The sequence below is a fragment of the Solanum dulcamara genome, chromosome 10 (genome assembly GCF_947179165.1).
Source record: "Solanum dulcamara chromosome 10, daSolDulc1.2, whole genome shotgun sequence".
NCBI classification, from domain to species: Eukaryota; Viridiplantae; Streptophyta; class Magnoliopsida; order Solanales; family Solanaceae; genus Solanum; species Solanum dulcamara.
Window position 1 is genome coordinate 68,744,041 of NC_077246.1, and position 24,615 is coordinate 68,768,655.

At 36.4% G+C, this 24,615-nt stretch overlaps 1 protein-coding gene across 6 annotated transcripts; it reads right to left on the minus strand.

Moving 5' to 3' along the window:
* Positions 1 to 6: 6 nt before the first annotated feature.
* LOC129871600 (FAD synthetase 1, chloroplastic-like) lies at positions 7 to 10,924 on the minus strand. 6 transcript variants are annotated; one of them, XM_055946556.1, is made up of 7 exons: positions 8,668 to 9,138; positions 7,836 to 7,886; positions 6,785 to 6,867; positions 2,569 to 3,399; positions 1,774 to 1,909; positions 701 to 876; positions 7 to 614 (listed from the first exon to the last, which is right to left on the minus strand). In XM_055946556.1, exons 4-7 carry the CDS (start codon positions 2,588 to 2,590, stop codon positions 88 to 90), a joined length of 861 nt encoding a protein of 286 aa, XP_055802531.1. In that variant the 5' UTR covers positions 2,591 to 3,399; positions 6,785 to 6,867; positions 7,836 to 7,886; positions 8,668 to 9,138; the 3' UTR covers positions 7 to 87. The 6 variants fall into 6 exon arrangements, 5 of the variants coding, with proteins under 5 accessions (XP_055802531.1, XP_055802532.1, XP_055802533.1 ...); XM_055946557.1 differs by lacking the exon at positions 8,668 to 9,138 and having other exon boundaries at positions 7,836 to 8,355; XM_055946558.1 differs by lacking the exons at positions 6,785 to 6,867; positions 7,836 to 7,886; positions 8,668 to 9,138 and adding an exon at positions 10,498 to 10,588.
* Positions 10,925 to 24,615: the final 13,691 nt, after the last annotated feature.

The following is a 24,615-nucleotide window of genomic DNA, read 5'->3' on the forward strand; positions in this document are numbered from 1 at the left end:
AAGGTATCGCTTAAAGAGAATCATACTCATACTTAAAGACTGAAGGACATTCAGAAATGGTTGCACTAACGAATTATAGGGAATGAATTACAAAATTTGAACCCCATCTAACTCTGGACTACCAAATTCAATACCTAATATCTTTAAGTCTTGAGAAGTAACACAGGAAAAATTAGCTACCTCATAGAATTCCAAATGAATATCTGTTGTATCAACAATTACTCTGCAGGGCATATCATTCTTGTCAATCAAAACTGAACAATTCTCATAAAGACCTTCCTTGGGTGCAAGATTCAACAAACAAGACTTTGGAGCTGACAGCCTATTTCTCTCACTAGTAAACCTTTCTTGGTCTTCCATCATTAAAACAAGACGATGGTTGCGACCTAACAGCTCTGACACATATTTCATGTCTCCCTTGTCAAGGGCATACCTAACACGAGTAGATGATACTTGCCCTCTCTCCTTTCCGTCATTAGAGTTTAAGGCTCCAGAAATTTGATTTGTGTCCATGACAGAATTGATTATATAAGCCTCTAATCCATACTCTTCACAGAGCTTCACAAGGTCCGATGCATCACCAGCAGCTCTATATCCAAAACGATAGTTCTCGCCTGAGATCATCAAGATATCATCATCTTTTAATCTTTTGTTCGTTTATATTGGAATCTCTATGTCAAGTTAGGATGTTACAACATACCAGCAACAACTCCTCGTACTCCCAGCTCTTTGGACAGCTTCTCCACAAATTGACAAGGCGTAAGATATCGAACTTTTGAAAAATCTATCTGGAGTTCCCTTGGCATTACATTACCGCAATAAGGAGCCCAAGACGAAAGAATCCTTTTGCGATCACATTCAGCAACAATGGGAGCCCTGTGTCGAAAATATACACATGATCACAAAGATTATTTCTCATTTCATGATGTGGCATTTAATAAAGACAACTAACCAAAAAAGGAGCTTCTCAGTATGCTTGAGTAAGGTTAGGAGGATACATTCAACAGATTTTAAACACCTTCCAGCTTCAAACACCAAATTTTCTAAACCGTGACTAATCCTATATACAACTTGAGTAGAATAAAGTTTGAAAATATTTTATTTTCAAGGAGAAAATCAAGATTGTGTAACATGTTGATAAGGACATCCTTTGAATTTTTAGATGAAGGACAAGATTCTGCAAAAAAGCTACAATGAATCATCACAAACTTTTACTTGTCTCTAAAAACAGTGAAGAAAAGACGAGAGAACATTAACTTAAGTTTTCCTGTTGGAAAATATACTGATGCGGAGATTGATTGATTGATAGATTTTTTTATTTTATCCTTTTCATTAAAACTTAAATGAACTAAAAATGTAGGGATACATTTTCTTCCTTCTTTGCACATATTCTGATCGATCATCCTATTAACAGAAACTCCTAAACTCAAGAATGCTACCTAACAAAATCTAGTGCTTTGGAGAAAGAGCGTCAACAGGGTCCATAGAGTTCTGCTAAATCAGAGGAGCTAGGGTGGAATATTTCTGCAGATTAAGACTCACACACACTTAGAGAATGCAAGATAAAACTCCCTGAATGTGATAATCCTCTTTCCTTTTGTATTTTCAGAATTTAAAGTTGATCCTGGGTACTATTATAGGATTGGGTGTAGCAGTGAGAGTCGAGTCGAAGTTCGTCCTTCTCTTCTTTTCTGGTATTTCGAGGAGATAATATTTCTCTATTTAACATTCTATGGCAGTAGAGTAAAAGATAAGAGACAACAGAAGTTATACCTCGGTTCCCATCCAAGTACTTCCGCCATTCCAACAAATGAAAGAAGAAACGGAATTCCTCTCTTTGCTGCTTGAATTGCAAGCTCGCGGTGACCAATATGGAGTGCATCAAACTTCCCCAGAGCTACTATCCCACCTATTGAAGCGAAAGTAATAATTGAGAATTTACACATGAATCATATCCACAAATCCTCTATTTTCTTCTCATTTACAACACAATTATAACAAGTGGAATTGAAACTCTCTTTTATTTCTTTGATGATAAGCAATTATCAGAACTGAAACTTATTAATTGAAGAAAGTAATTGTAGGTCCTAAGTAAATTTAGAATAAACTTGCAGATTGACCATTCAACTATTCACAGTTAGACTACCCCTGATCTTCTTATACAAAAGTAGAGTTATTTTTATGAAGTAATTGTTATATTGACTGGCATCAAGATGTGCTGAACCAGTACAAAGGAAAAAAGGGAAAGCTCCTAGATACAAAAACCTATCGATAGAGAATTAAGCCATTTCTCTAAATGAGAAAAAGGTTTGGCTGTTAAGCCAAAGGCAGGGAGCTAATGAAATCTACAAGAGGAATAACATCATTTACTTTGGCTAAATTGCTCCAGCTGAAAAGAAAGATCAAACATAAAGTAACAAACTCCACCCATTTAATCCAACCAAAACAGCCCCTAATCCATAAGTCTCAACAAAGCAACAAACAAGTTTATAATGCTACTTCCTCCGTTCTAATCCGTTAAATCTCTAAACAAGCTTGTTAATAAGGAAAAAGGAACCTCAATCTTACCTTCAGTGTAAAGCAACCACATCAATACACTCCTTCGCTGATTTTGAGCTCAAAGTGAAGACAATGCAACGTGCAACGCCTTTCTCTTCACGAGCTTTGGAATTTAGAACTCGGATTTGGGTCAAAAATGACTTCTTAGCCTAGAAGTTCTCTCTCTCTCTCGATATGATGTTCTGGTATGAAATAGAAGAAATAAGGCTGAAATTACCCCTTACATGGTAAGAAATATGGGCCTGACTCGACTTGGAATCGGGTTGGGCCGAATTTTCTGTCCATGTTGACCCTTCTGCCTTATAATGTCCATAACTTTTTATTCCAATGTCATATATAAGCACATGACCTATGTTGGAAAGGTATTTCAATTATCTACAACTCTCAATTGAGGAGTTTTCCCAAATTTCCAAATTCTGATCGGTTTATGGCCTCCCGAAGTCAGATCACCCGAAAAAGTAACAAAATAAAAAATATTTTTTTTCTTAAAAAAAATTTGGGTGTTACATTTGATGTACCAGCAACTTTGGAAATTACTTAGTTGTTTTAAATGTATTTTTAGTGTGCATTCCAGTGATTTCAGGAGTTGTGTCGGGATAAATAAAAATCTTAGTAGTTACAACCATTTTGAAAAATTAATTTGTGTGTGTTTCAAGAAACTTTAGAGTCTATTTCGGGAGTGGATAGAACCAGAATATTTGGTAAGGAGACCAAGGATGATGCCCAACGTATCGAGTTAGATAGAGTTGAGGGATGAGGACCTAGGATCGGCTTTTAACCAAAGGAGAATATGGTTTCGTCAAGCAAGCATGCCAAGCTACATAGAGGCGTCCAGAGGCTCTGCACCATAATAATAAAATAAGAGTAAGTTAAGACCAACATGCATTGTTCTTCAGAGCAGAGATAGGAGTTGAAATCCCATCAAAACTTTATTTCTTACACAAAAATAAAGTAAAAAGTATATCGAAAGAACAGGTCTGAAGTATTAGCAAAACAAATTGATGAAAGAATGGAAAATATTTCTCTTTGTGATGACTCATGTATTGGAGCATATTTCAACAGTTTTCACAGGGTTTTTTAAGTTGTGATACTAAGGGTTATTCTTTGACCTTGCAGTATAACTGAAGACTGACGTACACAGATTGCAACACATATAAATATGTACACTAACAGAAATGGATAAATCTTGTTACCTATTTCCACATTTGCATGAACTAGCACACTCTGAAAGTTGTAGGGATTTTGGGTACTGTAGGTGTTTTAAGGTTAAGGAGGTAAGGCGTGTTGATAGTAGGATGAGCAGGGGACGAGCGACCGGATCCGATGAGATTCCGGTGGAATTTTGGAAGAGCACTGACAAAGCGGGGATTGAGTGGTTAACAAGGCTGTTTAATGCTATTTTTTAAGACGACTAAAATGCCTAACGAATGGAGGTGGAGCACAATGGTCCCATTGTACAAGAACAAAGGTGATACCAAAATTGTAACAATTACAAGGGTATCAAATTGCTAAAGCACACTATGAAAGTTTGGGAGAGAGTGGTGGAGATAAAGGTGAGGAGAGGGGTGTCTATTCCCAAGAATCAATTTGGATTCATGCCGGGGAGATTGACTACTGCAGCAATTCACCTTATGCGGAGACTGGTGGAGAAATATAGAGAAAGAAAGAGGAACCTGCATATGGTGTTCATTGATCTGGAGAAGGCTTATGACAAAGTTCCGAGAGAGGTCCTTTGGAGGTGTTTGGAGGCGAAAGGTGTCCCAATGGTGTATATTAGGGCGATAAGGGACATGTATCATGGAGCCAAGACTCGGGTTAGAACGATGGGGAGAAGGGGGGAATCGAATCCCTTCCCAGTAGAGATGGGTCTACATCAAGGATCGGTGCTAAGCCCGTTCTTATTTGTCGTGATGATAGATGAGCTGACACGACATATTCAGGATGAGGTTCCATGGTGTATGCTATTTGCGAACGACAAAGTACTATTTTGGAATTGAAATATTAAATTAATATAATCTAACTTAATTTTAAAGGTTAATTAGATTAATTCTCAAGAAACGAAATATTATAACTATTTTGGAATTGACTGATTAGTTGGAATGTGGTGGTTACCAACTTATGAGGCATAACAACAAACCATGGCATAAACTATGATCGTTTGGTGAGGTATTAGAGAAAATAACATATGAATTAATTTTGGTATTATTTAGTTTTTATGTAATAGCTTTTTAACCTATTTATAACTCATATATTATATTCAACATTATTTTTATACATAATAAATCATAACATTAATAATATAGGATAATATACATTCTATTCTGCACTATTTTTATTCAAATTCACTCTACTGATTTAATGCAACAAATCAAACAATCAATAGAAATAATAATAATAATAATAATAATATAAATAAATAATATCAATCTCAATATTATTAATACACTATATTTCAATACTATTAAAATACATCCTACCAAATAACTCCTAAAATGTTTAGAACATTTGCATTTGATTAAATGATTGAAATTCCAACTAACATATGGTATATTCGCATTAAAATCCCCCTTTATTATTTGTCCTTTGGTATATTATCCTAAAATAAGGGAACATTAATAATTCTCAATTACATTGTTGGCGCTAGTTGGCACAAGGTTCCCATACTAAATGTTTAGGTCAATTCAATGAGTGCATATGTGTCACTTACATATTTCTTGGGCAAAACCCATCGGTATCCCCCTAAAGTTGACATCAACTTTCACTTAGATACCTCAACTAGACTTTGCTCATTTTAAACACCTCAAGTAAGACTCCGATGTGTCATTTTGACACTTTTTTGACAATCACCAAAATATATTAAATGTGTATAATATACTCGCTTGACGTGTCAAAAATGATAAATTAAATAAAGACACGTGATATATATATATATAATGACTTTTGAATAATGACTTTTGAATTAAAAAAATGACCAATAATTTGATGACACGTGACATTTTTGAACAAAGTCTAGTTGAGGTGTCTAAGTGAAAATCGGTGCCAACTTTAGGGGGCCATCGATGAATTTCGCCTATTTCTTGCCACTCTATTATTACAACAACAACCCAGTGAAATCACACAACGAGGGGTCTGGAGAGGGTAGAGTGTACGCAGACCTTACTCCTACCAAGGTAGGACGACTGTTTTCTGGAGACTTTCGGCTCAATAAAAGCATAAAAAGATACCAGATAAGGGTAAGAAATATTAGGTCATTTGATGGGAAAGGGCTTGTTCCACAGAGAAGGTATGAAGAATCTAAGGAAATGTTGTTTTGTCTACTTCATCAGAGTGCTATGTTGCCTAAGGAAATTGGTTTGAAAATCTTAGTTAGCTTTCAAGGAACAAATAAAATATCTTGCACTTTGGGTGATAAAATAACTCTCTTCACTTTGTTTATCAACCAAAGTGCAAGATATTTTATTTGTTCTTGAGAGCTAACTGAGATTTCCAAACCAATTTCCTTAGGCAACATAGCACTCTGATGAAGTAGACGGAACAACATTTCCTTAGATTCTTCATACCTTCTCTGTGGAACAAGCACTTTCCCATCAAGTGACCTAATATTTCTAGAAACGCCACTGACCAAAATAATATAAGTTACCAGATCTCGCTCAATCTCACTTCTTTCCATCAAATCAACCAACTTAAATGCAAATTCAAACTCTCTATTCCTTAAGAATTGTTTTCTAAGTGAAGTATGAAGAACAGTATTTGGCATGAAACCCTCTTCTATCATTCTCCGAAAAACTCCAAGGGCCTCTGTCACGACCCAGCCCTGTGGGCCGCGACTGGTGCTCTATTAGGACACCCAAATGAACTTACATACCAAATTATCATATTACAAAATAAATCCAATTTAATATTAGTCTCAATCAGAATAATAGGCTATCCTTAATTTCAGTAACCGCGTGTGCAGAAAATAATTTATCAAACCAAAAAAAGGGGCAACGAAGGGTGCGTCACCGGATACGTACATATATACAAACATATGGGCCGTTTTGGCCGTTATAACAAAAGGGGCCGTATTAAGATACAAATCATACGCGAACGAACATACACGACCCATGACCCACACCTATGTCTACAGGCCTCTACCAAAGCATAACGAAAATATATGACGGGACAGGGCCCCGCCATATCCAAATATTCAAATACATAAGAGTGTGTACATCAGAAAGGCATATACCAAAATGCGGCTCCGAGTCAATAGAGCACTCTGTAGTAGAAGAAGGTATGCAGCCTACGCCGATGGATCCAGAACATCTATACCTGCGGGCATGTAACGCAGCCCCCGAAGAAAGGGGGTCAGTACGAAATATGTACTGAATATGTAAAGCACACGTGTAAGGAATATAAATCGTAACTGAAAGGAAGGATACACGGAGCACATACCAAACCAGAACATCAAAATCTGTACTGAAAACATATGTACATAATGCAAGTAAAATCATGCATAAGGCATAAGAACGTGGTCACCACCCTGACGCTAGTGCCACAACACATCATACTCCAGAAGGTTTCAAATCTCCGTACCAACCCCAAACATATCGTATCATCACAGCATGCCATATCATCAGAACATATCATATGCCATGTCACATCATGTCACCATAGATGGTACCCGGCCCTATGGCGAGGTCTCGGGACCCGTAACACATCATACTGCCGAGTATATTATAAGGCGCACGATTACAAAGCCGGCCCGGGTTCCGGCGAACGATATCATAGTAATATGCACGAGCGGAGTAGTGAGAAACTAATGCAGCACATATATATATCAAACATTTCTGAAATTATGTTTACAGTCCCAAAACGGGTATTAGAACATAAGGGGACGATCAGGATATTATTATTTTATTCTTAGTTTTTGTAGGAAAACTCATGGGCAAAAGTTATCCCTTTATGTTATATAGAATAAACTAGATAGGACAACTAGGTGAATTTTGGAGCTAGTGGGCCCACCTTTGGCCAAGCCGAGGTGGCGTACATAAATTTCAAACATTTGGCCCTACGGAGTCATCTATCAAGGTTGTAGGATGATGCGGTCATATAAGTAGAAGTTACGGATATTTGCATGTTTCCTTTCAACATACATGAATTTTTAATTCAATTTCACTGAATGGATTTCTAGGAAATTTAAGCTTGGATTCTCATGAGTAGAGTTTTTCCCGAGACTCAAATTACAACCTACTACACTTAGGATATGCCAAAACAAGAAAAAGAGGAGCTTTACATACCTTATCCGCTTCTTACGCTCACTCAAATTCAAATCCCGTTTCTTCCAAAATCTACAAATGGTCACAATTACCAATTGTAAATTATAAGCCTTTAAGAGTTCAATTTTTTTTCCTTTACTTGCCTACAAAAATTTGGGCAGCACCTCCCCTATAAATTCAACATCCCCGAGAATTTAACTCGGCTAGAATATCAACAACACCCACAAGCATACCAACAATATCAACAATTACTACAAAGCACAATTTACACTAAAAATCTTTCTTCTTCTTCTCTTTTGTCACATAAGGCCACAAGTTCTATTCCACCTCACCTTCAAACTAATATCAACATTTCATATTCATTTACTAGCTCAAGACCACGTAATCATAATTCGAAAGAAGTTAACATTATGCCATACAATATGTAAGAATTCCACAAAAACCATAATCCACCCAAAACTTCTACGAATGTAACGAAACTACCAAATTGCATTGTCTCCTTCCAAATTCATTAAGAATAACAATAATCCACATACTAGAATTCTATTTCCATAATTACACAAAAACTATATTAAAATCACATAATTCTCTATAACAACTTATAACCAATTTCAATGCCATCTCGAATCATTAAACTTTTAGTTACACCATAATCGCCATAACGACACCACTAACAAGCTAAATAAAGTTCAATTCCTCTTCTCCCAACCATCACACCACATGACCACACACACCCACTTGCACACCCACATGGTCACACACCCACATACATCATAATTACATGATTAGAACTTAATTCCACTAGCTACAACACATAGACTTCTTCCGTAATATAAAAAGATAGAATTCTTACCTTTTCTTCAATTTTCGACTTGCCACAAATGAAATTTTCTCGCTCAATTAATTATACCACGTTGAAGAGGGCCTCGAACTTGACAAGAATTCAAGAAGACAAGATTTTTGGATCAAAGTTGAAAAACTTGAAATTTTTTCCCTTTTCTTCCTCTAGTATCGGTCTCTTCTTCTCTTGGAAGATGACTTAGCTCTCTTTGGAAGTCTTGAAACTTCTAGAGACACATATACTAAATAGATGATGGGCCAATATAATTAATGAACTAAATTTTCAAGGCTTGGGCCATATCATGTATTGGGCCCTAATTTCTCTTATTCCTTATTATTATTATTATTTTGAGCCCAACTATAAGTCTTACTAGTAATTCACAAAATTAGTTTCCAAAATTTCCAAATTTTTTTTTGCCCTCAGTCTTCCTCCGTATTTTCACACCATTTTTTTTCATGAACATCACACCGGTACTAATTGAAATAAATAAAATAATTCACAACCTCATTCTTTGCAAGCCAAAAATATTTTTTCCTCTTTCCGAATGCGCAAAGGTGCGAGATGTAACATCCTCGTCTATTCTCTTTTTTCTACCCAAACACCCAATGACGGAGTCATATATAGCAACACTAGGTTTCAATCCACTCTCTTCCATTTGGTCCAGAACTTCTAGTGCTGATTGTATGTCACCCTGTTTACAGTATTCATTTACCATAATCAAGAATGTTGCTTGATTTGGAACTTGACCTTGATCTTGCATAACTTCAACAAGAAACTTGGCATCCTCATGTAGTCCCTTTTGGTAAAGGCACTTGATCATGGAATTATAAGCTGACAGTGAAGGCTGAAGAGAAAGGCTTGCCATCTTATCCATGCAAAGCTGAGCAGAATCAAGTTCTCCTCCTAGACACAAAGCAATCATGTATATATTGAAAGCAACACTAGCCAGAGGTAAGTTTCTTGCCACAATTTCTCCCAAGAGACAATCAATATCAAGCATGATATCTGAAGTAACTTTATGACTGGTAGGTCTAGGGATGTAAGAGAGGTCAATACCACAACCGTTCTTGGCAATAGCCCGCAAAAATGTGCGTGCTAAACTAATCTCTGACCCTTTTGGATGATTGTTGATCAAGGTAAAAAACAGAACATGGTCAGGAACCAATCCAGTGTACAACATCTTCCTGTATAAGTCATCTACTTTTGCTGACTGATTCTCTTTATAAAGTGCAGAGATTAAAGCAGTATAAGAGTGACATTTCGTGTTTGTAAACCCATTTATCAGTGTGTTGTAAGTATACTTATCAGGTTCACAACCCAACTTGAGCATTCTGTGAAATACCAACATAGCCGTTTTCATTTTCTGGGTCTTGGAATAGACATTGATGAGAGCTGTGTACATGACTTTATCCAAAACAAAACCATAAGACTCCATATCCATGCTCAACAATTGCGCTTCCTCAACTCTACCTCTCTTACAAAACGAAAGAACCAATGTTTTAAACAAATGAACTGTGGGCGGTACCCCTCTATCACACATTTCATCAAACACACAGAGAGCTTCATCCAAGTACCCACGGAAGCACAAACCATCAACTAACTTATTGTAACAACTGAAAGCGCGTAATACATCAGCATTAATAGCTTTCACAAAAACATCACATCCATCCAAGATTCTACCTTGGCCACAAAATCCCTTAATAAGCTCATTACACGTGCTACTGCAAGGCATCGAATTCATATCCACAAGTTTATCGACAAGCAACTTAGCTTCCTCCAGTTTACCCAACTTACAATAACAAATCACCATGGAATTTAATAGAAAATGGTTCGGTTCAATACCTCTGTTCAAAATGCAATCTACATAAACAACCTCGGTCTTGTGGGTTTCTCCAGATGTCACGAGTTGCCGAATTAGAAAACCATAGTTAGCTGCGTCAGGCTCAACTCCACGAGAAATGGAAAATTCAACAGCAGAGATAGCTTCAGAGACTGATGGGCATTGCTTGATGATTCTCCGAATCACTTTCCGAGCTGAATCGAACAACCCACGAACTATTAAATTCTCTGCAAGTGAAAAACACGGTGTCTTGTGATTTATTAGGGATGTTGCTTCCGAAGGTAAAGGGCAAGTTGTTAAAGGTCTCTTTGTTCTTGAGAGATGGAAGTAACATCCCAAATAAATCACAAAACACCGTGTTAAAGGTCTCTTTGTTCTTGAGAGATGGAAGCACAGCCGAGTGTGCAGTCCAAGTCTATGCTTGGTCATTCTAGAATGGAGAATGGCGTTGTCAGGAGGAAAGAGGCGACGGTGATTATGGTTTTGACCATGAGACGGTAGAGGGAGTGACAGCGTCTTCAATTAGGTCTTCTTTATTGTCTGCGCATAGCAAACTGCACGCCTTTTTTTTTTAGGTCAAATCCTCTTGCCACTCTATTATTATGACAAATTAATATAATTAAATGTTATTATCAACCAATAAAATGGTTGTCCACTTTATAATGATGGATGGTCCATTTACTTTTTAAGTGGGTAAATTGTTAATTAATATTTTTCTTCACTTGTAAATATGGCTATAAATATAGCCTTAAACTTCAATATAAAAACACACAAAAAAGAGAATTACTATTACTCTCTCTATATTACTACTCTCTCTATATTACTACTCTCTCTATATTAATACTTATATATATATATATATATATATATGTGTGTGTATTCTCTTGCTCTTCTTCCTTTATAAAATTGTCAAGTTAGTTAATTTATAACACGTTATCAGCACGAAACTCTAATTTTTCAGAAAATTAACTTCTATATCAGGTATATCTACTGAAGAAATTTAATTTTTAAGTTATCTTTGTTATTTTCAAAATTAATTTTCATCATGTCAAACTTGTCAAAATTGGAATTTGTGGCACTTGATATTTCTGATAAAAATTATTTGTCATGGGTACTTAATGCTGAAATTCACCTTACCGCTAAGGGTCTTGGTGATGTTATAATTTAAGGAAATACAGCATCAAGTCAGGATAAAGCACAGGCTATGATTTTCCTTCGTCGTCATCTAGATGACAGCCTAAAAATGGAATACTTGACAATTAAAGATCCACTTGAATTGTGGAAAGACTTAAAAGGAGGTATGACCACCTCAGGGCAATGGTATTGCCAAGGGCTCGTTATAAGTGGATGCATTTACAGTTTCATGATTTTAAAACCGTAATTGAGTATAATTCTGCTGTATTTAGAATAACTTCTCAATTAAAATTATGCGGAGAAACTATAAATGATGAGGACATGTTAGAAAAGACATTAACTACCTTTTTATGCCTCTAATGTAATATTACAGCAGCAATATCGTGAAAATGGTTTTAAAAAATACTCTGAATTGATATCATGTCTTCTGGTGGCTGAACAACATAATGCCATTTTAATGAAAAATCATGAAGTCCGTCCCACTGGAACTGCTCCGTTATCGGAGGTAAATATGGTAAAGGCACATGGTCAGTCTGAAAGAAGATAAAATAAAAATTATGTCCACGATAATGTGCGTGGACGTGGCAATGACAGAAGACGATTAAATAATCGTCGAGGTGGTGGTCAACATAAAAGGGAGAAAAATATCAGTTCTCAAAATGGCCCTTCAAGAAGTAACTGTCATCGTTATGGCATGAAAGGCCACTGGAAAAATGAATGTCGGACGCCTGAGCATTTTGTAAGACTTTATCAAAATTCTTTCAAAAGAAAGGCAAATAGAGGTGGTGCCTCTTCTTCTAATGCTCGAATAGAGTCACACTTGGCGTTCGAAAATAATGTTGAGGCAAGGCCTTTGAATAATGATAATATTGAAGCAAATCTGGCTTTAAGAGATGATGATTTTAATGACCTCAATGATATTACTCATTTGGAGGTTGAAGATTTTTTTAAGGATCTTAATTGATGCTTAATTTCATGTTTTTCAATATGTTGTCAGTTTTATGTACTTTGAATTATCGTGTTTTTACGTTTATGTATTTGGAAGAAAAAAAATAGGGCCACATTTTTATGATAATTGTATATTGTTTATTACATTATGCTATTTTACAATGTTGTAATTAATTACTATTAGTGTGCTATTATTTAATCTTAATATTATATTGTTACTAAAAATAATATTCGCCTTATTTAATGTCATTATACTAATTGTTTATTCTTGTTGATGTTTTAGACATTAATAATTTATAATGATTGTATTATTTTTGTCAATAAACAAATTATCTATACATGATGAATAATATTATATTAATGTTCTATAATATTTTATATTTGTTTTTAATACTTACGTATAATATTTATTTAAGGTTAATAAGTATATAATTTGATAAACTAAATTATTGTAACATTCATCATAATTGAATCATATAATTTTTTTAAATTCTAAATAACCATAATTTAACTTTTAAAAAAAGGACTTATGTTTTTCTAGCAAAATTGTTACTTATTTTATTTCTTACAATGCATTTTTATTTTATGAAGATAAATAAATTTATCAGTCTTCAATTGGATTCAAGATGAATAATGGAGATATGTGTCTTTTGGATAGTGCCACAACTCATACTATATTAAAAGAAAAGAAATATTTCTGTCATTTGATTATGAAAAAGGATTATGTCAATACAATATCTGGTAGTACAAAATTAATTGAAGGCTCTGGAAAAGCAACCTTATTAATACCTGGAGGAACGATATTAGTAATTGATAATGCATTATATTGTAATAAGTCTCAAAGAAACTTGTTAAGTTTCAAGGTTATTCGTCAAAATGACTATCATATTGAAACTACAAATGAAGGAAATGTTGAATACCTTTATATTACTACAATAAATATGGAGAAGAAAATTGTGCACGAAAAATTACCTGCATTTTCTTCTGGGTTGTACCATACAAATATTGGTACTGTTGAATCGCATGCCATTGTAAACAAAAGGTTTACTGATTCTAATGATTTTATCATTTGGCATGACCGATTGAGCCATTCCGGTTATAATATGATGCGTAGAATTATTGAGAATTCACATGGACACATTTTGAAGAATCAAAAAATTCTTCAATTTTAGGAATTCTCTTGTGTTGCTTGTTCCCAAGGAAAACTGATTATCAAACCATCAGCAACTAAGGTTGGGATTGAATCCCCTGCGTTTCTGGAACGTATACAGGGTGATATATGTGGGCCAATTCACCCTTCATGTGGACCATTTAAATATTATATGGTATTGATAGATGCATCTACAAGATAGTCACATGTGTGCTTATTATCAACTCGCAACATGGCTTTTGCGAGATTGTTAGCTAAAATTATATGGTTAAGAGCACAATTTCCAGATTATGCAATAAAGACAATTCGTCTTGATAATGCTGGTGAATTCACATCTCAATCATTTAATGATTATTGTATGTCGGTTGGAATAAAAGTTGAGCATCCGGTCGCTCATGTACATACTCAAAATGGTCTAGCAGAATCATTGATTAAACGCCTCCAATTGATAGCTAGACCATTGCTAATGAGTACAAAACTTCCTATTTCAGTATGGGGGCATGTTATTTTGCATCCAGCAGCACTTGTGCGCATAAGGCCAACAAATTATCATGAATTTTCTCCATTACAGTTGGCGTTTGGACGGGAGCCAAATATATCCCATCTTAAAATATTTGGGTGTGCGATATATGTCCCAATTGCTCCACCGCACCGCACAAAGATGGGTCCCCAAAGAAGGTTAGGAATATATGTTGGGTATGAATCTCCTTCTATTATAAAATATCTGGAACCTATGACCGAAGATTTATTTACGGCAAGATTCACCGATTGTCATTTTGATGAATCAGAATACCCAACATTAGAGGGAGAACATAAGCAGTTGAAAAATGAGATAGATTGGAATTCATTGTCACTATCTCATTTAGATCCTCGAACAAATCAATGTGAGCAAGAAGTTCAAAAGATGATTTATTTGCAAAATATTGCAAATCAACTGTCAGATGCATTTACTAACCTTCCACGGGTTACTAAATCGCATATCCCAGCTGCTAATGCTCAAGTTCGAGTTGATGTCCCAGTAGGACAACTTGTTCAGGCAAATGAGTCTAGGCCACGCTTAAAACGTGGAAGACCATTTGGTTCCAAAGATAAAAATCCTCGAAAAAGAAAAGAAATAAATGATCAAGATGATCATAATTTGGAGGCGAGTATTCAAGAAGAGCCCAGAGACACAACAAATGGTGATACCACCAACGAGATCCAAGTACCTGAAAATAATGAGAATGAAGAAATCTCAATAAGTTATGTATCGACAAGAAAACGGTGGAATCAAAATGATATTGTGGTCGATAATATTTTTGCTTATAATGTTGTCATTGAAATAATGCAACAAGATAAGGATCTTGAACCAAAATTTGTCGATGAATGCAGACAGAGAAATGATTGGCCAAGATGGAAGGATGCAATTCAAGCAGAGTTAACTTCACTTGAAAAACGTGAAGTTTTTGGATCAATAGTTCGAACACCTGAAGGTGTCAAGCCAATAGGGCACAAATGGATTTTTGTGCGTAAACGAAATGAAAAGGGTGAAGTCGTAAGATATAAAGCACGACTTGTAGCCCAAGGTTTTTCGCAAAGACCTGGCATTGACTATATGGAAACATATTCTCCTGTGGTGGATGCAATTACTTTCAGGTATCTAATAAATTTGGCAGTTCATGAAAAGCTTGAAATGCACTTACTGGACGTGGTCACTGCCTATTTATATGGCTCATTGGACCATGATATTTTTATGAAAATTTCCGAAGGGTTCAAAGAGCCTGAAGCATACAAGTATTCTCGAGAAAATTGCTCAATAAAACTTCAAAAATCCTTGTACGGGTTGAAACAATCAGGGCGAATGTAGTACAATCGTCTTAGCGAATATTTTCTAAAAGAAGGATATAAAAATGATCCAATTTGCCATTGTGTCTTTATGAGAAGGTCTGGATCTGAATTTGTCATAATAGCAGTATATGTTGATGATTTGAATATTATTGGAACTCCGGAAGAACTTTCAAAGGCAGTAAAATATCTGAAAAAGGAGTTTTAAATGAAAGACCTAGGAAAGACAAAATTTTGTCTTGGTCTACAAATTGAACATTTTACAAATAGAATATTTGTCCATCAATCAACATATACTGAAAATATTTTAAAGAGATTTTATATGGATAAAACACAACCATTGAGTACCCCAATGGTTGTGAGATCTCTTGATATTAATACAGATTCATTTCGACCTTATGAAAATGATGAAGAACTTATTGGTGCTGAAATACCATACCTTAGTGCAATTGGTGCATTAATGTATCTTGCTAACAATTCTAGACCAGATATAGCTTTCTCAGTAAACTTGTTAGCAAGATTTAGTTCTTCCCCAACACGAAAACACTGAAATGGAATTAAGCATATATTCAGATACCTTTGAGGTACCATTGATATGGGATTGTTTTACTCAAATAATTCCACATCACAATTGATCGGTTATGCAGATGCAGGATATTTATCTGATCCCCATAAAGGTCGGTCACAAACAGGCTATTTATTTACATGCGGTGGTACAACTATATCATGACGTTCAACAAAACAAACTATGATTGTCACTTCCTCAAATCATGCAGAGATAATAGTCATTTATGAAGCAAGTAGAGAATGTGTTTGGTTAAAATCAATAACTCAACACATTCAAAAAATATGTGGCCTTTGTTTGACAAAAGACGCTCCAACAATATTGTATGAAGACAATGCTGCATGTATAGCTCAACTGAAGGGAGGATACATCAAAGGAGACAGAATAAAACATATTTCACCAAAATTCTTTTTCACTCATGATCTTCAAAAGAAGGGTGAAATAGATGTCCAACAAATTCGTTCAAGTGACAATTTGACAGATATGTTCACCAAAGCATTGCCAACTTCAACCTTTGAGAAAATGAGATACAAAATTGGAATGCATCGTCTTCGAGATATTAAGTGATATTTTCATCAGGAGGAGCAAAATACGCGCTGTACTCTTTTTCCCTTAGTCAAGGTTTTGTCCCACTGGGTTTTCCTGATAAGGTTTTTAATGAGGCAGCACTCAAGGCGTATTATCAGATGTGTGTACTCTTTTTCCTTCATTAGGCTTTTTCCCACTGAGTTTTTCCTAATAAGGTTTTAACGAGGCACAACATCTATGGATGTTCAAAATAATAATGTATATTATTTTATTATTTGTAAAGTTTTAACGAGACACATTTCTCGTGGACATCCAAGAGGGAGTATTATCAACCAAGTAAAATGGTTGTCCACTTTACAATGGTGGATAGTCCATTTACTTTTTAAGTGGGTAAATTGCTCACTAATATTTTCCTCCACTTGTAAATATGGCTATAAATATAGCCTTAAACTTCAATGTAAAAACACACAAAATACATAAAAGAAGAGAATTACTATTACTCTCTCTATATTAATACTTATATATATATATTCTCTTGCATTTTCTTCCTTTATAAAATTATCAAGTTAGTTAATTTATAACAAATGTATTATATTAATTTTCGATGAAGCTATCCGCAATGATGCTGATATTTAAGTTGAAAATATGAGGTAGTCAGTAAATATCATTATCATCGCTGATAGCTTCACTGGAAATATTTTTTTGGAGTTGATCTATTGAAAGCAACCTCTTTATCTTACACAAGGTAAGCATATATTCTATCCTTTCCAGACCTCACTTATAGTATTACACTGAATATATTGTTAACTTCACTACGAACTCAGTTATTATTATATATTAACGTAAATACATTATAGAAATCATAAATTTCAAATCTTAGATTCCGAGAGCAACAATGAAAATGAAAGAATAATGAGCCACGAGAAAGGATGAAATGCAAATTTGACCAACTTAGTTTGAGAAGCAAAGACATGACCACCAATTCATCATGTAGAACATAAAGAATAAGTATCTGCATTCTGTAAAATTCATTACCTCTGAGAATGTTAAGGGACCATTGGAGACAAAAAGTAGAAAACAAAACTGTATCTTAACAAATTAACAACTCATTTTTCTCAAAAGCATCTTAACAAACATAGCTGGAAAAAGACCTTAATCTATCCCTTGCTGGTCAGATTCATCTAAACACAGACTTAAGTTTCTGATAATATCAAATCCATATTTACAATATGCACTATATTTAGGTCATTCAGAAGCATAACTACAACTAGAAATGCCAAAAAAGAACAGAAGGAAGGACAGTAGCTATCTTATTCTCTTTGCAGACTTTCATGTCTGCAAAGTATTCAGAGTAACTGTCATTTGCAGAAATGGTTCATCTTAGCAAAATGCAAAATTTAAAGTAAAGAAGCTAGGAGGATCTCCCTAGGAACAACAAACTCAAGCTCTTAAGGATATCAAAACACCATGTAGATTAGCTAAAACTGGCCAGCAGAAGTTCCTCAATCTAACAATATCTGCTGGAATAACCGAAATCTTGATTCAAGTAGCAAGAAACACCAGATGCGAATAGACAACGATCAAGCAATATCAGCAGGACTTTACAAGAAGATCCTTGAAAGATCACTGGAGCCCTTATACTTGAAAAGGACCATAAATAAGTAGAAAGAACAGCCCCTTCCTATTGTCAGGAACAACTTGAAGGCCGACATGAGAATCATAGCTTTGGTGGAGAAAACCTGAAGGAACAGGACAGGAGAACACAATCTCATTGCATAATTCACAGCACCATCTCTTTACCAGATATAGCCGAGTGTGTAGGATATCTTCCCATCTTTCAAAGAAAGAACTTTACTTCAGGAAGTACCTTTAAATACCATTCTTCTCTGAAATACTTCATAAGCTTGTCACTGGATCATGAGGGACAAAGAGGTATAGAAGTAATAAGTTGAGCACCAATCATTCAACAATCTTTTTTAGAAAAACTGAGAAATCTCTGAGTGCCAGTAGCACACAGTTCGGAAGTCGTGGACAAGGGGCCGGGCCCCTTACCCTTCTCCACTTAAATACAGAATCTGTAACGTGTGCCTAATCTACCCATCACGTGTTGCACTCTTACCACTAGACCAAAGCCATGGGAGCAGTCTTTAAGATCTCAGTGTCATTCAAATTGTGTAGAGTTCGATGCAGCACAATAGGATCACAGCCTCAGGCCCTTTGACCTTATAGCAAGTTGCATCCTTCCAACACAATGTTACACGAATAAACAGTTATAACTGATAGGGTTCCAGTACATGGTTAGCATAATACTATGTCAAATAGGATTCTTAGCTATTCCCGCATCTTCTACCTTAGTCTCTTAAGTCTAGACCCATTACAAAGGAGTAATGGGTGTTGTGAATTCTATAATCTATACATACTAATTAAACTTTTAGATCTGCCTTCAGTCATAAATTCATACCTGCTTGCAAGATCTCTAGATTGAAGCAATGAGGTTACAGGACCCAGGCGACAAGTACGTAGATTCAGGGTTGCATCATCCCAAGATTTGGAGTTGGGTTTCCTTTCATGACCTCTTTAGGCCCACCAAAAGTTCCTATATATGCTTCAAATCAAATCATAAGCCAGAAATACATCTCCAACAATGGCAGAAGCTGCTCTTGGCAGCACACCACCTTAAATCTAAATTTATCAAGTATTACACTGAACCAAGCGCCACAAAGCAAGATCCTTTTGCATTAAGTAGGTCGAGGATCATCCTTCAATGTGCAGCTTCTAATATATGGTCACCACATATGAAACACAAGTTATTAAACAAAGGAGACACGTGAAACACATAGCAGGAAACAGTTCGTACTTGAGGAAGGAAAACCCACTTCTCCTTCTGGACCATACAATTAGGTGCACCGACAAAATGGATGGAGATCATTGAAGAAACAGTTGTCCGCTATCGAGCTTCTCCCTTATCTCACCATAGTGGCATTCTGCTAACAATTTACCAGTTTCAATGACAATAGCTTAGTAGACAATGCCTTGGCATACCCACGAGATGAATCCAAAAGTGGCACAGCAGGAACCCAAATATCAAGGACCTTGTATAACAAGACCATCCCTGCTTCCAAAGAAAAAATTGAAACTATGCTTTCCTGAATTTAATATATGAAGATCTGTAGACTTCCAAGCAACATTCATCATATTCTACAATCCCTTCAAATTATTCTCTCTCTAAATTAACACACCACAGCCTAACACATCGGATCCACCTTTATACATGTCAGAATCTAGACATTAGTTTGGTCTTCTGCAGTTATCAAAGAACACTCTTAAAGATTACTGCAAGATCTTTTATCCGTGAAACAAAACATTCCAGATGACCACCCACTTGATGATGATGATGAACAAGATTTGCAGAAGCAGCCACGGAATGGTAATGAAAATCAGGTAAAACCACTCTAGCATGAATGAGAGAGAAGAAGTCTACAAGAAGCACTCCTTGTAAAGTTTCAAAACATGCTCAAAGCCTCAAAGTAAGTAGTTATAGACATATTTCATTCACTACGGTTGGAGAGTAAACTAATTTAAAAAAAGTGCTCCTTTTCTATAGTTATTTAAGATTTTAGATGAGACGAAACATCTTGTAAATTAATATGTGCCTCCCCTTTAACAGTTCAAAGTTTTAGATGAGATGGTTCACACATTTCAACAATTACAAATGAATTGAAGGAAATGGACTTCACGCACTAAAGATATTATCGGAAAGGTTAATAGCCAATCAAGTATGACATGATTGTAATCAAGGGATTGTCACTAATTAGAACAAATACAAGAACACTCGAACAAGGAAAGAGAAACAGTAACCATGTTGTCAGCCAATCTACTTATAGTGATAGAACAAAATCCATTATGTATGGTAATGTTCAAAAGTATTTCATAATGATATTTGCTATTTTGTTGCCCATTTATCATCTCGATTCTATTCATACTAGCAGATTCTTAGAAATTAGAATATCAGTAAATTCAGCTATGTCCCCGCCAAAAGAATGTGAAATGAACAGAAAGGTATCGCTTAAAGAGAATCATACTCATACTTAAAGACTGAAGGACATTCAGAAATGGTTGCACTAACGAATTATAGGGAATGAATTACAAAATTTGAACCCCATCTAACTCTGGACTACCAAATTCAATACCTAATATCTTTAAGTCTTGAGAAGTAACACAGGAAAAATTAGCTACCTCATAGAATTCCAAATGAATATCTGTTGTATCAACTATTACTCTGCAGGGCATAACATTCTTGTCAATCAAAACAGAACAATTCTCATAAAGACCTTCCTTGGGTGCAAGATTCAACAAACAAGACTTTGGAGCTGACAGCCTATTTCTCTCACTAGTAAACCTTTCTTGGTCTTCCATCATTAAAACAAGACGATGGTGGCGACCTAACAGCTCTGCAAAATTCTCCAAATGTGAGTTTTGGCTTGAGTCCGTGACATTCTTGGGTCATATAGTGACCAAGGATGGTATTATGGTTGATCTAGCCAAAGTTGCAGCAGTTCGTGATTGGGTTAGGCCTACTTCGGTTACCGAGATTCGGAGTTTTATTAGGTTGGCAGGCTACTATCGTCGGTTTGTTTAAGGATTCTCTTCTATTGCAGCCCCATTGACTAGGCTAACTCAAAAGACCATGGCATTTCAGTGGACTGATGAATGTGAGGCGAGCTTTCAAAAGCTCAAGGAATTATTGACTTCAACACCTATTCTAGCCTTACCCGAGGAGAGCGTGGCATTTCTTGTGTTTTGTGATGCTTCAGGAGTCGGCTTGGGTAGTGTATTGATGCAAAAAGGTAGAGTTATAGCTTATGCTTCTCGATAGTTGAAGGTACATGAGAAGAACTATCCTACCCACGACTTAGAGTTAGCAGCGATGGTGTTTGTTCTGAAGTTGTGGAGGCATTATCTCTATGGAGTGCATTGCGAGGTCTATACTAACCACCGTAGCCTTAAGTATATCTTTTCTCAGCCGAATCTGAACATGCGGCAGCGTAGGTGGTTAGAGTTATTGAAAGACTATGACATTACCATACTTTATCATCCGGGCAAAGCTAATGTGGTAGCAGATGCCCTGAGTCGCAAAGCATCTAGCATAGGTAGTTTGGGCTTTCTTAAGGCTGTGGAGAGGCCTTTGGCGTTGGAGGTTCAGTCATTGGCTAGACAGTTGGTCCGACTTGATATTTCTACATATCATGGTATTTTGGCCTTTGTGGAGGCTAGGTCTACTTTGATGGACCAGATTCGTACACACCAGTTTGAAGATGAAAAGTTGAGGGCCATTCGAGACAAAGTGTTAAGTGGTGAAGCAAAATCAGCCTCTCTTGATTCGGAAGGAGTTTTGAGGATTAATGGTCGCATTTGTGTGCCCAAGGTTAGTGAATGGGTACGTATGATATTGGAGGAGGCTCATTGTTTCAAGTATTCGATTCACCCGGGAGTGGCAAAGATGTTTCATGACTTGAAACAAGACTATTGGTGGTGTGGCATGAAGAGAGACATTATTGATTTTGTGGCTAAGTGTTTAAATTGCCAACAAGTGAAGTATGAGCATCAGAAACCGGGTGGTCCTATGCAAAAGATGCCCATTCCTGAGTGGAAATGGGAGCATATCACTATGGACTTCGTGTCTGGATTACCTATGGCATTGGGTAAGTATGACTCTGTCTGGGTGATTGTGGATCGATTGACCAAATCAGCTCATTTCCTTCCGGTGAAGACTAGCTACAATGCGGATCAGTTAGCTAGGATCTATCTTCGTGAGATTGTTAGGCTGCATGGGGTGCCTATCTCTATTGTATCGGATCGGGGTTCAGTGTTCACCTCTCACTTTTGGAAGGCATTACAACGTGGTTTGAGTACGCGGCTAGAGATGAGTTCAGTATTTCATCCCCAAACCGATGGTCAGTCCAAGCGGACTATTCAGGTGTTGGAGGATATGCTTAGGGCCTGTGTGATTGATTTTGGTGCCCGATGGGACCAACATTTGCCCTTAGCAGAGTTTGCCTATAATAACAATTGTCACTCTAGCATTCAAATGGCACCATTTGAGGCATTGTATGGTCGTAGGTGTCGATCACCCATTGGATGGTTTGATTCTGTTGCGGTTGATGCATTGGATACTGACTTACTTAGGGATGCTGTGGAGCGGGTACGTTTGATTCAGGGTCGACTATTGACAGCTTAGAGTCGTCAGAAGAGTTATGCTGATACGAGGGTTTGTCCCTTAGAGTTTATGGTGGGTGATTGTGTGTGGCTTAAAATATCGCCCATGAAGGGTGTGATGAGGTTCGGAAAGAAGGGCAAGCTTAGCCCAAGGTTTGTTGGCCCGTTTGAAAGAGTAGGTGGAGTGGCGTATAAGTTGGCCTTACCCCCTAAATTGTCAGTTGTCCATCCGGTGTTTCATGTTTCCATGCTTCGCAAGTACATACCGGATGAGTCTCATGTGATTTTTTATGATGCGGTAGAGTTGAGTCCGGATTTGACTTATGAGGAGGAGCCGACAGTTATTCTAGATAGGCGGCTTCGTAGACTCAGGACCAAGGAGGTCGCTTCGGTCAAGGTGCAGTGGCAGCATCGGCCTGATGAGGAGGCGACTTGGGAGTTAGAGTCTGATATGCAGGCTCGGTACCCTCAGCTTTTTGAGACCCCAGGTACTTTATTTTATCTTATGTTCGAGGACGAACATCCTTTTTAGTGGTGGATATTGTACTGATCTTGAGGGTGATTTTCGAAAATTTGTACAAAACGCGCGTGAACAGTAACATGCGTGAACAGTAACACTCGTGAACAGTAACTTTTTGGGCAGAAAATGCCCCTTTCTTCCAATTTCAATATCTTTCATCATTTGTTTGAGTTCTTGAACTCCTTGAGGTGATTTGAGAAGAGATTTTCGAGGCAAAGTGTTGGGTAAGTGATTTTTGACCTAAAACCTTCCTTTTTCATTAAGTTTTTGACGATTTTAACTCTTAAATTTTAGTTTCAAATCCCAAAAGTCTTTGTTTCTTCCCTAATCCGAATTTAAGGAAAATTGTGATTTCCAACTCGTTTTGAGATCTATTTTTATGGGTTTTTCAACCATGAGTTCCTTATTACCAATAGAATGGATTGTTCAATAAATTTCTAGATTTGACCCTTTTCGAAAATAGTTAATTTTTGGACCATTTTACCCCCAGTTCCGAAACCTATCAATATGGGTGTCATTGGACTCCTTGTAACGTGTATGTTTCATTTTTGATAGTGTGGTGTCATTCCGGGCGCTGAATTCAAGAGTTGCTTGTCCGGTGGAGGTATTCGAGTGCGGTTTAGGCAATTGAGGTAGGTTTGGCTATCTTTCTTTGAGATTGAGATGGGGTAATTAGTCATTCATATATTATAGAATTTGGGATGGGGTTGTTGTATGAGTTGAGAATGTTATATATATTGTGATGCTCGTGTGGGGGCTTATTTATTAATGTGTTGCCGTGTGGGGGTTTATTCGTATTACGTAGCCCGTGTGGGGGCCTTATTTGTTATCTTATTTGCTTTGAGAGCATGTGATTTGTGATTTGCCTAAGAGAGAGGCTTGAGTATATTATTTGACTTGTGATGCCGCCTGAGAGATTGAGTTGGGTTTTTTGAGCATACTTGAGTATTGAAATATTGTTGAGAAAGGGGTGAATATTTAAATGAAAGTGTGTTCTTCCCGTTACTATTTATTGAGGGTGAATATCATGTGTAGGTTAAGTTTTGAGAACTTTGAACCTTATACCACATGTGAGTTGATTATTACTTCCATGTATATGTGTTTTGATGCATTCATCCTCATTCATCATATCATGAAACATGAGAAGTTGAGAAATATGGAAATTCTTTTTGAGAAAGAAAATGAAACACCTTTAAACCTTTGTATCTTGAGTCCCTGATCGAGGCAGTTTTTCG